General features: G+C 32.2%; 1 protein-coding gene across 1 annotated transcript; it reads left to right on the forward strand.

The window, feature by feature from the left end:
- The first annotated feature begins 653 nt into the window (after nucleotides 1–653).
- LOC114195399 (hydroxyacylglutathione hydrolase cytoplasmic-like) lies at nucleotides 654–4,276 on the forward strand. Its single transcript, XM_028085854.1, has 7 exons — nucleotides 654–874; nucleotides 953–1,075; nucleotides 1,158–1,319; nucleotides 2,201–2,279; nucleotides 2,491–2,604; nucleotides 3,549–3,725; nucleotides 3,963–4,276. The coding sequence occupies exons 1-7, from the start codon at nucleotides 828–830 to the stop codon at nucleotides 4,035–4,037; spliced, it is 777 nt and encodes a 258-aa protein (XP_027941655.1). The 5' UTR covers nucleotides 654–827; the 3' UTR covers nucleotides 4,038–4,276.
- The last annotated feature ends 11,101 nt before the right edge of the window (nucleotides 4,277–15,377 follow it).

Raw genomic sequence — 15,377 nt, forward strand, 5'->3', positions numbered from 1 at the left:
GTACCATAATACTACACTTATTATTAATGAATAACACCTGAGCCATAATACTATACCTACCATATTAGAAAGTGAATAATTAAATATACCATAATACTATACTTAAAAAGTGAATAATTAAATATCTATTATCTATTACCTACAAATATCTAATAATAATATCAATCACAAATATTTGTTGATACAGACTTTTTCTTTCATCCATAAATTTGTTTGTTGTTCTAATTTTCTGCTTTTATTCTTTATCTCATTACGGTCTCTATAATCTTCCACGCAAATCGTTATTCTTTAATACAAATGAACTATAATTCTATCTTTCCTTTTTTGCCAATAATACAACCTTAGGAATCATGCAAAACATAAAACTTTTAATTATACAAATAATCGTTATCTCTTCCAACAAAGTTTTCTTCCTACCGAATAATTAAAGTATAAAAGTGAAAAGATTGGAAATAAAATAAAAAATATATTTTAAAAATTAGACATGGAGGAGAGAAGGAGAGATTGAAATGGTGCTATTTTTCTAAACTTTACTTTAGAATATTTCTCGAGTTTTAAAATTTTCTGTAAAACATTTTTGGAAACATTTTTCATGAATACAATGTTTGGGATATTAAACATAAATTTTATTTTAATAAAATAAATAAATATCGTTTTTAGCAAGGGATTCAAGAAGGTTCACGTGGTATCTTTAACACAATCGTTCTAAGTAGAGTCAAAAGCAATAAAATTGAATTATGGAAATGAAAATTTCAGTCATTTATAACCGCTAGATACTCGATAAAGGAATCGAATTTGCGAAGAGTGTTTGAATCGGAAAGGGAAAGATGAAAATCCAACACATACCATGTCTCGAAGACAATTATTCTTATCTGTGTGAATCTAATCTAACATTCATCCATTCATTTGGCTTTGTCTCTTAGATTTTGCTGAACCAATCTGAGTGGTGCAGGATCGTGGATGAGAGCACGAAGGAAGCCGCGGCGGTGGACCCCGTCGAGCCGGAGAAGATTCTCGAGGCTGCCAACTCGCATGGTGTCACTCTCAAACTCGTCCTCACCACCCACCATCACTGGTATGGTGTACTATGATGTTTTTCTCTTTATCTGAAATGTTCCCTGTGATGTTTTGTTTCACCGTTTATTATTGTGTGACAGGGATCATGCTGGTGGAAACGAGAAGATAAAACAACTGGTGCCTGGAATCAAGGTCTATGGTGGTTCCATCGATAACGTGAAGGGTTGCACCGACAAGGTTGAAAACGGTGATAAGGTCTCTCTTGGAGCTGACGTCAATATTTTGGCCCTTCATACACCTTGGTATGCTACGCTGTGTTGTGTTATGTTATTGCTAACTCAACTTTTCAAGTGTTTCCATCAGTGCACTACACTATAGAGTATGGATTGGAATCGTAGTAACTGTTGGGTCATGTTTGGATGAGTTTATCAGAGAAGAAAGTAAAAAGGTGAAATGATTTAAGCTTCTCTAACAAATTGAAGTTAGTTTATGTATAATCTAACTTTTGAAAGTGTTCTCTTATTTCATTATAGATACCAATTTTAACTTTTTCGAGTGAAATGAAATTAGTCTGGTGGAACATAACTTAGAAGTGCTTTGGAGAACTTTCCTACCGGAAATATGAAGTTTATTCTTGGAGAAAGTCTCAAAAGCACTCACAACGTTTGTATCCAAAACGTTCTGACTTAACTGAAACAGGTTTGAATTTGAACAAGTCATAAACTTGTTTAGTAGTTGTTAGTCCCAAGTATAGTGTTTGAATACCAAGAACTGTTAGTTGGTCAGGGTGAATACTGTAGTCTTTGACACCCACAGCTATAACTTCTCGTAATGTATATCTCTAGCCAGAAAAGTCTGCATAGAAGAATCAGTTTTGTAATGCATGCTGAACTTTTGCCAATTATTCACATCCTCTGTTAGAGGGCTATAGTCCTGCTTATCTGATGATTAAACAAATGATGTGCCAAATTGGGTGAAAATATACCAAGAAGGCATTGCCATGCCTTATTGGCCTTCTCATTATATTTTATTGTTAATTCTTTATTGCTGCATTGTCATTTATCAGTTTTTGATATTTGTCATTCTTTTGGTATTTCTTGATGTTTGCTGTAGTGATGATTCTCCCTTTTTCTAGTCATATTTACCCTCTTGTTAACCTAGGCTATGTTTGTAATTTGCTCAGTCACACAAAAGGCCACATAAGTTACTATGTTACTGGCAAAGCAGATGAGCATCCGGCTGTTTTTACTGGAGATACATTGGTAAGATGACTGATCAATCTTTTTCATATCAGAAAAAATGTTGTTATTTTGGAAAACATGTAATAAACTTGTTCTTAAGGCCGTCGCAAGTGCTTGAAGTCAAGGTATGTGACTTGTATTTGGTTCTCTCTTCTAAAACTTTCATGTATTTGAACTTTGAAGAGGCTCTTCTTTCAAATCTCTACATTTCTGTCTTATTGCCGGTTTACAGTTTATTGCTGGTTGTGGGAAATTTTTTGAGGGAACTGCTGAACAGATGTATCAGTCTCTCAGTGTAACACTAGGTTCATTACCAAAGACAACTCGAGTATACTGTGGCCATGAGGTAAATCATACTGAAGTCACCATCCATACTGAAAAAAATTATTTGGAGAGTATCAATTTTGTTTATCTATATAGGTAGTGTCAATAATGATATATCTTCTTATAATTTAAATGATGAACGGAATTGATCTAAAAACACTTCTTAAACAGTTAGTTTACTCATGATTTTATCTGGTAAATACTTCTAATTTGATTAATGGAGAAAGGGGTTGTGGGATAATGCAAGCATTTAAAAAGTTGTAAACAATCCAGACTAATCTTCTTGATCCAGTTCACGCAGTTAATATTATGTAAAAACTGTGTATTATGGGAAATGCACTCCAATTCCTGCGGCATTTGTTAGTCAACTTGATATAAGTATAATGGAATAAGAAGTTGAAATGAATTGATTATCACTTATTGTAACAAATTTTATGCTAAAGATTAGGTATTCATGAATACTGTTTCCTAACTTTTTATTATGCTACAGTCTGTGTTTGTCAATTGAAGTGTCTAGATTGATAAATCATATTTGGGATTAAGAGCTAGCACTCTGCCACAGTAACCCTTGAGCAAGTAAATCAATAAATCCTTCATTCTTTAGAACACAATTGTATGTTTTTTTCTGAAAAATAAAATATATTGGTTTTTAAATGTATAATATTCAGCAACTCAGATGTAAAGTTATGATTTGGAATTAGTGACTTACTTTAGATATTCTGTAGTGACTGTTCATAAGAACTCCTTTGTTTGGATTTGTCGTGCACTTCTGTTTATCTTGCAAAACTTATGACTTACATTAAGTAAAATATGGAACTGTGAGGCATAAGGTGAGGAGGGGGAAAATTTAGATTGTTTTACTTTTAACATATAAAAGCCTAAATTCTTCTTAATGGCTTATTTCTTATACGCTTTTTCCACATATATATTAATCACTAGTAAGAGTGTGAAGTTTTTTTTCTCCAGTACTCAGTGAAGAACTTGCAATTTGCTCTCACAGTTGAGCCTGACAATTTGAGGACACAACAGAAATTAACCTGGGCTCAGAATCAGAGACAAGCTGGTCAAGCAACAATTCCCTCAACCATTGAGGATGAGTTGGAGACCAATCCCTTTATGAGGGTTGATCTACCTGAGATCCAGGTTTGACACCTCTCCACCCTCTCTTCAAAGTGTGAACCAAAATATATTATTCCCTGCTGATCAGAAAAACTTTCAGGAGTTTATTGATGCTTTCTACAATCAAACTAAAATTGTAACATATTTAGTTAGAACAGGAGCTGTTATTTGTGCAGTTTTTTTATTTTTTTCTTGGATAAAAAATACAGTGACTTACAAAAGTTGAACCTGAAGCTTTTGGTAAACTGTGAACATGTGCAGGAGAAAGTGGGCTGCAAATCACCTGTTGAAGCTTTGGGAGAGATAAGGAAGAGGAAAGACAACTGGAAAGGCTAATGGAACTAGCATTCTCATTTGTTCATACTTCAATTTCCTGCTCTGTTTTATCATATGAATAAGGCCTTTAGGTAGATACTGTAACTGTTTGATTTACCTGAAACTGATATGTCAGGCTTGTCAAGCTAGGGGCACGGATTCTGATTAGCACTGTTGCTTATATGCATATTATGTTGGTTAATCCAAATACTAAAATGGTCTATTTAATTCATGTCATTTACCTGTGAGCTTGAAATCAATTTTCTTCTGCTTTCTTTTTCTGTTTGCAATAGTGGCTTGTTATTTTATTTAATTTTTAAGTAAAAATTACTAGAACCACCTCTTAGATTACATGATACGATTGGTTTTATCTGTCTAAAGATTTCTGTAAAGATCACAAAAGAGCTAAGTTTGCAACTATCGGAGTTGTACATTGAGTAAAAATATAAATATAAATATAAATAGAGAGAAAGATTTATAAATCTAGTCTCTTAATATTTAGAGTTAAAATCTAGTTTCTCGATGTTTTGTTTGTAATGATAAAAGGAAAGAAAAAGGGTGTAAGGAGGTGTGCCTCTTTCTAAATTGACGCAATGAGGAAAAAAAAGAGAGGAAGCTATCATAGCACGTGTCGACTATGTCTTTGGTAATTTTTTAAATGATCAAATTAACATTTTTTTTATTCTAACACATTAATCAAATTATTTATAAGATATTTACTAACATTTTTAGGTTTATTACAACTACACAAGATGCCAAGGCAAAGAAAGGAATGAAAGTTAAAATTTGTAAGTGAAAATTCTCAGCTTTATTCAATAATGTTGTAACCCTAAATAGTTTGTTTGGGCCAAAAGTGTCTTTGTTACAATGAAAAAACTAAGAATTTAACATTGCATTTTTTTTCAGATTTATTGTTTATAAGGATTAGGAAACGAGAAATAGGAGGTAACTTTTGTATTCCTTTGAAGGAGATGGAACGTGATGGTGGAATTCCTTCCAAATGTCATCCTTCTGTATATGTGTACGGTGAGATTAGAGTGTAATGTAGTCAATTTTACTAAATTATCTTCGTTACGTTTATGTTTTTACTAAATTATCCTTCTCATAATTTATTTTTTGGTTCATGTGACAGTAAAAAACAATATTGATTTTACAATGTCTTCACTCATATTCATGCTTATGAAAACAAAATAATAAAAATTAATAACGCAAAATAATAATTAATAACTTTTATTTTATGATTATAATAAAAATTTATTACTTTTAAAATTACTATTAAAAAATCTCAATGTAAATAATTATTTTTCATCTAAATATTCAATCTAAATATTCAATATGTAAATGTTAAATTTATTTTCATACTAAATATATTATATTATTCATTCTTTATAAATAATTTTTTAATAATTTCAATCATTCAATAAAATTTATAAAAATAATTATAAGTCATTTATATATCATTTTATGTTATTTTTAACATCAGGAACAATTTTATAATCTAACTTTTTTATCTATTAAATGTTTTTCTTAACATGTTACATTAATCATAAATTTCACTCTCTAATTTATCCTAAAATCATTTTTAAATCTCTTAAAATAAACAACACCAACTTCGTTCTCTAACCTTCTGATTCTTTCTCTCTTTTTCTCCCAAATCTATTTATCAAAAATAACATGGCCTAAAGGTTGTGTGGGTTGCATTGGATCTATCATTAGATTAAAGGTCACCTGCACCTACCTGCATGTTTTTCTTGATGCACCCCATAAAAGTTGAACTTTCTAAACTATCCCTCATTGAAAATATAATAAAAATTCCTACATCTCTTTATTTTTAATATTTTTCAAATCCCTACACCTCTTTATGCTTGATATTTTTCGAATTGGATGTTCCAAAAGGTATGGAAGAAAAGAAAGGAAAAAATGGTGATTTGAAGACGAGGGAGGTGTGGCGCTCATAGAAGAAGTAAAAGAATAATAGTTAGAGTTTTTAAAATTATTTAATTGAGGGGTAGAATGGAGATAAGAGTTTTATGAAGGTGAAGGAAGGAAAAAAAAGGGATGCAGGAAGGAGAAGCCTACATTAAATCATCCGTTCAATTAAGCCTATTGTCATGTCTTGGGGGCTTTGTTTGAAATGAAGATGAGTTATATTCTTCCTACACATCCATAACTTTTTCTTTTGCACCTCTATAAAGTTTTTCCCAGTGTCTCTTTTTATATAATTTAGAAGTCATTTTTTTTTTACGATGAATAAATATGACACGTATCCGATACGTTGATATATTTATATATATATATATTAAAGTTGTAAACATATACGTAATATATGGATATAAGTTGCAATAACCATTATGGTGGTGACAGGTATTTTTTTTTTTAGTATGTAGGGGCATTGTTGAATAAAGGATCTGCTTCAACTACACTAGGATTCTAAGACAAAGGAAGGAAAGTGAGCGAATACTTTTGAAGAAAACAATTTCTACCCTTCGTTCAATAAAGATGCAACCTAAATAGTGTTGGTTAGGCTTTTGGTGGTGCCTTTATTATAATGGAAAAACTGAGAAATAAAAGTTCTGGGTTGCACTTACCCTAATTTTAGTTGAAATCCTTCGTTCCATGGAACTTGTTGTTTTGTCTTCTCGTTTAAATTGGGCCAATTTCTATCAAATTTTTCCTCATTTTTTCACTAAATTCAAGTAAAATCATTTTTCACTATTTTTCTTTATTTTTCATTCCTTCACTTTTCACTTCCTAAACAGAGAGCAAAGTTGGATGGATATCTAGTAATCTCAATTGGTATGCACATGTTTAGAATAAATTAAATTAAAGAATAACAAGTTTTTTTTAAGCAATAGAGATGTTACTTATCCTCTTATACATAGTTAAAATACGTACAATAATATGTTTGTAAGTAATTTTGATCTATGTTAATAATGTGCTTGTGCATAATTTTGATCTATGTTTAATTAGTAGAGTTGTCAATACGGACCACTTGATTCAATCTGGTTCGGTCTACCATTGGTTATTTAATGAGTCAACTTAACATATCTTACTTATTAATGAGCTCAATAAATTTGAGTTCGGTTCACCACAGGTTAGTGGGTTAAACATTTTGGCTAATTTAATTAAAAAAATACAACTTTTTTTCTCTTCAGTCTAACATTATTTAAATATGTAACCAAAATTCAAAAAGTCCAAACCTATTTTAAAAATTTGTTTTTCTCATTTTAGACAACAAATAAACCATTCATCCCAAAAACTAAATCATAATTCTAATTAAAAATTACTCTTTTTGCTTATCCAACTATAATATTAGAGTCTTGAATAGATAAATTCACAATATGAGAAGTGTAAGAAGTTAAAATGTAGGTGTAGGAAGAAGTAGTAGCTTATTAACTTAAGGAAGTGCATGAAATAAAAAGGTAGGTGCAGGAAGTATAAGAGTGATGTGTTTTTTTGTATATGCAGGTTGGTGAGCAACTCAGCTCATCATGGGTTCAATCCAGGTGAACCAGACTCTTAGTGGATCGGGTTCATTTTTTGCCCATACTAAAATTTATAATTTTTTTAACCCAACCCGGATTAAACTCGTGGTACGCCGAATTAACTCACAGATTGTAATCCATTTTAACGACTTTATAAGTTGGGGTAAGGATCGTCCCTGCTTTGGCAAGTGGAGTAAAATGTCTCATCTTTGTTATATGCTAGTTTCAAATAATAATTAGTGACTGCTGCAACATCTAGTTTATGGTGTGGTTACGAATTGAGAAGTTGGTAATTGTGACTTCATTCAATGTTGGTGTCAATCTCAAATAGCTTGTGTGAATCTGGAAGTGAAATCATTTTTCAAGGGTTTTGAATGATTACTACTCCAATATTAGACCTTAAATTTAAAGGTTTACGGGAAAACTCTAATAAATGCTCTGTTGGAGGAAATCAGGATTCCTACTACTGGTTGTGGTGGTAGGCTATTTTTTTTTTCAAGAATTTTTCTTTTATTGAGCATTGTTTTAGGTTTTTTATCTAGCCATTGTTTTCCGACACCATTGTTCTACAACCACCCAGTCTGGTCCTCCTGTCGTTGTCTGGACTGACAACATCATGGTTGTCCTAGTCTTAGCCAGGCGACTACCATGCCACAAAATTTGTGGCGATTGGAGCTCTAATGCACCTACACACACTACTACAACCCATGTCACTACGCATGGCAATGTGTTCGATGGCGACCACTACTGTCAAACTCGCCTCTCCATCCTCTTTTCTTAGATCTATAACTTTAAAATTCTTATTTTTGGATTAATTTCAATTCACTTTGGATTAGATTTAGATCGGATCACTGGTTGGATTTTGAAAATCCAAAATCAAGATGCATCTAAGTCAAGCCAAGATAATTGAGGATGAAGTCGAGCTAAAGTTGGTTTAAGTCTAAGGTCAAATAAAGTCAACCTAGGCCAAAGATTAAGCCAAGTCGACCCAAGATGAAGGTTGAGAAAAATTGATCTAGGTAGAGTTGAGTCTGTCCAGACAAAAGGAATAAACTGAGTCAGTCTGAGAAAAAGAATCGAGTTGAGACGGCCAAGACCAAAGGGTCAGGTTGAGTTATCCTATGTTAGAAGTAAAAATGGATTGCTTTGGCCCGAAGGTTCATATGGGTCTGCCTAAGTCGAAGGTTGTGATGAGTCGGCTCAAACCAAAGGTCAAGGCCTATCAACCCAAGTCCAAGGGTAGAGTTGAGTCATCATGGACCTAAGATTGAGCTGAGTCGGTTCGTGTCAAAGAATCAACCAAGTTAGTTTGAATCGAAGAATCAAGTTGAGTCGACCAAGGTCGAAGGCCAAGACATGTTGGTGTAGGTCAAAGATCGAGATGAATTAGTCTAGGCCGAAGTTTGGGGCCAAGTCACCAAGCCCAAAAAATTAAACCACGTTATCCCAAATTAAAAACTTGAGCTAAGTTAATCAAAGCTGAAGGCCAAGTTGAGTGAGCCCGAGTCAAAGATTGAGACATATCTATAACAGTCTAACCGAATCGTCCTAAACTGAAAGTCAAGTCAAGTTGTCCCAAGTTGAAAGTCGAGTCAAGCTAATTCGGATCAAAAGTCGAATAGAGTTGTCTTAGACTGAATGTTAAGCATAATCAATCTGAATTAAAGGTCAAATATAATTATCTCATAACAAAAGTCAAGCAAAATTAGAATCATATCTAATAACCCTAATAGTTTGATACATTAGATTGATCTCACACAAAATAAATTTAATCTAAATTTAATTAAATTAAAAAATATAAAGTTAGTTGATCTTATAAAAATAAATCTGAATTATACATCCATATTATTGCATATCTAGACTTTTAAAAACCATCCTAACAATTTAAATACTCATTATATATACATGTCCATTGACACACTTGTTGATCACTTTTTTTCTTTCTTTGTACGTAAATAAATAATAGTAGAGACTTTTTCAGAATAGAATATAATTAGTTGTAATAGAAAAAACCTTCAACACATAAATGTTATTTTATTTAGGATTTTATTTATCTATTTTTATTTTCACAACACTTCCTTATTATGGAATAAAGAACGTGCTTGAAAAAAATTTAATTTATATAATTTTGTCACCGTTGAATAATTTTTGTTTTTCTAGTTGTCATATGTCATAACAACAGACACCATCAATAACAGCGATCGAATCATCATCGCATGATAGGTGAGAATGCATTTGGTACGTCTATGTCAAGCATTTATTCTGGTCCAATTCGAATGTCTCGTAAGTAAAAAAAAGTCACTCTGGGAAAGTGTCGGATATATATTTATTTTTATTTATTATAAGATCCATGCAAATTTAAATGTTAAAGCTCATATCTGCAGCAGCCACTCAGAAAGCAACCATCACTGCCCGCTCATCTGAAAACTCCAACAAAACTAATACTAACTTATTAAGATATCTATATATCTTTGAACCAGTGCTAATATATATATATATATATATATATATATATATATATATATATATATATATATATATATATATATTAATACCTTATATAATATTGTTACTACATTATGGACAAATAAATAGGTACCATTTCCATGTAAATCAATTTTATAAAAAAATTAAATGAAAAAAGGAACAGGAAATATGTATAATTTTGTGGTCCACTATGCCAATGTGGAATACTCATACACTGTCAAGTTGTGCTGGTCTTTTCTTCTCACTTTGGCCTCTTACCATCATTATTGTAACTTTTGACCACTACCCACCAAAAAGTATCAAATTTTATTTTATTTTTGTGCATTTAGAGATCCTAACTTTTCACCCTCACTTTTTGGTATGAAACTGGAAACCCTCTTCTTTGTTTCTTCACTTGCTCATTTCTTCAACCAATTTATAGTGGTACATTATTAACACTTTCATCATTGTTTACTTTTGCCATATATAATTTTTTTTTTTGACCATTCATTCCTACATATTATTATTGTTTAATTTTCAACACAATTATATTCAAAATGATTAAAGAATCACAATTCGTTGTTGAATGTGAAGAAAAGAAAAGAAGTGAACACTTTTGAACACATTTGTTATTTTTTTAATAAGGATAATAACCCTCATTTTAGAGCTCATAACTCCAACTTACAAACAAGTTTATTGTAGGGAGAAGATTATTTGGTTAAATTTGATTGTAACTTGCTATTATTAGTAGAGAAAATGTTTCGAATGGAGTTTCTCTCCAACAATATGATAATTTAACTCTATGTGAAATAATTAATTGGCTTTCAACAATATATCAATCTAATTTTATGTGAAAAAATAATTGGCTACAATATATCTTTTATAAACAAATATTCAAGAGTATATGCTATTTTAATTCGTAAAGAAGTTAGATTAAGTACTGGCAAGACAATAAATTAATGGGAGTTGAAATTGCAATGGAGGGGAAGGATTCGAATAATAGATAATTCAAGCATTCATGTTAATTTGTTAGTAGTAAGAGATGTGAGTTTTCAGTTCAATTAGTAATTATATAAAAAGATAATTGCTACTCTGGTAAATAATGCGTGTTATAATAATTGATTTCATTTAAACTCTTTTTTCTTTTCGTTTTTAAATAATATTCGATTTGGGATTATCTTAGTAGAAAAGAATCTTGGAACACAACCTAATCCACAAGGGTAAGTCTATATCATCCATACAAAGGTCTAATGTTGACTTTGGTACGAGTAGTGACACCATAGTCAATAATGGTAAGAAATAGATTTTAAGTCTAACTCAACCTTACAAAATCAATTTATAATGTGAGATTTGTATCTTCTTGTATATTATAAATTGACCATATCTCAAGTTGGTACGAGACTTCCAACAAATAGTAAAAGCTTAAGACATGCTTATACGAGTGAGAGGAAAGCCAATGAATTATGTTATTTTTGTGATGTGGCATATTCACGAACACAATATAACACATAAAAGAATTCAACCGTATGTATTGGAGATAGAGGAGGAGAAAGAAGATCATATGTGAAATGGAATAGGATGACTTTCATATGAGATTTGTCCATGATAAAGGAGCTGGTAAAATGAGAGCATCACTTACTAAAAATTATCACATGGGAATATGATCTAAAGAAGTTTCCAAAAGAGATAGTTTTTCAGTTTAATTAGCAGTTTTTATATAAGATAATTGCCACTATTGTAACAACTTGTTGCCAAATTAAGATTGGTGCCTTAATCCAATAATATGTAAAAATATAAAATTCATTATAGTTAAGACACTTGATCAAACTAGAAGGGAGAAATAAAATTATATTATATATAAAATACATATAGACAAATATTATTGAAAGTCTTAATGTAAGAGGAAAATGGAATGAATACCTTAATGATTTGGAATGGAGGGAGTTATAACTAACAACATTGTGAAATACTATTATTGGTGTAATAGAGCCACACTAGGCATAATAATAGTAAAACACTAGTGCAGAATTGTATTTTTAACTTGCCTTATAGGTCTCGTTATTGCAGAACCGAAGTCTATAAGGATGCAGTGGTATTTTTGAAATTTTTTGAACTTTTTTGCCTCGGGTCCCTTTCCAACCGAAGCCTATAAGGGTTTATATGCTTCGGTTATCACTCAATCGAGGCCTATAACTCATCAATGTTCCCCAAAATTTCAAAATTGCCACTGACAGCAGAGGCTTTGGCCTCGGGTGGAATAGGACCGAGGCCTATACGACTTTATGCCTCGGTTATTAATGGAACCGAGGCCATAGACCTTATTTAGGATTCCAAATTCGCGAACCATGCACTGTTCATCTTCTCTACGCGAACCCAAATCGTGAATTGTTTTTTCTCCTCTGCGCAACTCCCCCAAAACGCAACCAGACCGGGAGCCAACGCAACATTAGACCACCGCGTGCCACAGCGACGCAAAACCAGGCTGCTGCTATGCGTTCAGAGCCATACTTCAATGATAGAGATCGACACTGCTGTGAGCGAAGACGCAAGCAGCCTCTGTTGCGACGCCATCAACCTCACCATTGTTGCTCTATCTTGCGAACCAGATCTGTCTCGCGCATCCGACAACCACCACGAGTCGCGCCGCTGAAGGAACATCACCTGCGACTCGCGCGCAACTGCATCATCGACACCGCCATAAAAAACCTCTGCCGCTGCCGCTGCAGAATGACCACTGAAAGTCGCGTGCCGCTGCAAAAAAACACCTCCCGAGACGCGTGCTCCACCATGGCAGCAAAGTATGAGGATGCAGATAGAGGCAGTGCGATGAGTTCAAAAGCAAGTTCAAAACATTTTGGATTTAGGGTTCTAAACCCTCGAGAATCAGTATACCAGGATAGCAGATTTGGAGATTTTCAGTTCTAGATTTGGTTCCGGTCCTTTGCAACCGAGACCAAAAGACACCCGTTTTTGGCCTCATCCCAATATGCCTCGGGTCTAAAACCGAGGCAGAATAACAAAAATAACTGGGGCCAAAAGCCCTTACTGCACTAGTGAAAGTGCTACGATATGAAGGGTTGTGCATAATTTATTGAACTGCACTGTTAAAAACTATAGTGAATTGAAAACTAGTTTGCATGAACTGAACTGAAAAATAGTTCAAATAAACTAAACTAAACTATTTTCTGTTCTAAAAAATTGAACTGCACTAAATTGAACTGCACTGCAATATGAAGTAAACTGAACTGCTATGAAATGAACTATTATTCGAATTGCACTATTTTTGAATTGAACTACACTAACTTTGAATTGAACTGTACTAATTTTGAACCAAACTGCATTATTTTTGAACCAAACTATACTATTTTTGAATCGAATTACACTAATTTTGAACCAAACTGTATTATTTTTGAACTGAATTATACTAATTTTGAACTGAATTGCACTATTCTTGAACCAAATGATACCATTTTTTTAATCCAAATTGCACTAATTTTAAACTAATTTATACTATTTTTGAACTGAATTGCGCTAATTTTGAATTGAAACTCTTGAATTGCACTAATTTTATTGTATATGGTTGTACAATGCAATAGTAATCTAACTTTTATAATTTAAAAGTACTTAGGAAATAATACTTGAAATTACTTTTAAAGATTTTGGAGGTATTCATGGGGTGGAAGAGGGGATGAGAAATTGGGTTTTGAGATATTGGTCATCTTAAATGAAATTCTAGATCGTTTTGAGTTCCAAATCTCTTTTTGTTTCAAGGAATTCATGTTGATAAAAACTATTTTTTGTTTAATAATTTTGTTAAAGAATAAAAAAAATAGTGTTTTCATTTTTTCTTTAACATTAGTGATCTTCGGCGATGGTGAAGTTGAACTATTAAACAGATGCAACATATGTTGAGTGGGTTTGTCACCTTTATGAGATGGTGAAGTTGAACTATCAAACATATGCAACATATGTTGAGTGGGTTTGTCACCTTTTTATGAGAATTTACATTTAAATTTCTAGTTACCTAATCCATCGCTATACATGATGGATCTTTGTAGAGAAATTGTATCCTAATCATATATAAAATTAATTTTTATTATTATATTGTCTCCGTCTTTTTCTTGAATCACCGATGATTTTGTGAGAGGTAAGCAATTGTAGAGAGACCGGTCCTTGTGGAGGGGTTTGGAGCACTCAAAACAATATTCATACTCAAAGCAGTTTCGAGCGCTTAACTGAATTACACTGTAAATGATTTAGTATTTTAAAATTGAATTATACAATAGTTTAGTTCCGTTTTTACTTCAAATAGTTCAATAAATTTAGTGTAAAATAGTATAGTTAATTGGCAATTTAGAATATTTCAGTTAATTTTATCTAGACCTATTAATAAGGAATATGAGGTGTATTAGGCCTTGCAGTGACAGTATTTAAGCATGCTAAATAAAATCAAGCAGAGAGAAGACTCAGAGCATCAATTGAAGAATGCACACTGATTCAGATGTAAACAAAATGTTCCGGTATATAGAGTTTTCATTCTTGTACTGCCACGTTTTGTTCATAGAGATTAATGTTGTAATATTAATCAAACTTCATCAAGTTCAGACAGTAAAACTATGAAGACTGGTTTTATCTAATACTCTGTCAAAACCCAAGCAATATTTTCATGACTTTACGTGGAGAATGATAGCTATTAATTAGTGTGGTAGCTGCCACATCTCATAATAGTGTTTTGTTTCAAACACTCATCATTGTTGTACTGAATTTAGTTCATGTTTCTTTCTTAGTTCCGACAGAAACAAGTTTCACTTCCCAAACTGTCCTGCTAGTCACCACCCACTCTCCACAGTGGAACTCTCTGCACAACATTACATCGAAACAAATGGAGACTGGGACAATCGATGCTAAAATAATACATGTGTTAACTCTATTGAACATTCATTCAAACTCTTATTAAACTTCATATAAAAAATTGTAATTAAACGTATAAAAAATGAAAATGATATGATGCTGTAAAAGGATTTAAAATAATTATATTTTAATATAAATATATATTGGGACATTATTTTTTGTCAAATATTAGGAATCGTATCATGATAAAAAAAAAAACAAAATAGAATTTAAAGTGCAAGGTTGTGCAAACCTGTCTTGGAACCCCATATGCACATGGATCATGTTTGAGATCCGAAAGGTACTGTTCACAGCTGAATGAATGCAAATTCCAGCTAAGAAGACATGTAGTATGCAAATTCATGAAAAGTATGCATCTTGGGTTCAGAAAAAGGGCATTCACATATATGGATGTTAACTATTACAAATTCTATGTTCTCAAAAAGTAAGATGTTGTGTTAATGTTTTTCAAAATGTTGTTCGATCCTTAATGTTAGGAATCTAAGTGTAAGTCTAAGTT

The sequence above is a fragment of the Vigna unguiculata genome, chromosome 8, assembly GCF_004118075.2.
Source record: "Vigna unguiculata cultivar IT97K-499-35 chromosome 8, ASM411807v1, whole genome shotgun sequence".
Classification (NCBI taxonomy): domain Eukaryota; kingdom Viridiplantae; phylum Streptophyta; class Magnoliopsida; order Fabales; family Fabaceae; genus Vigna; species Vigna unguiculata.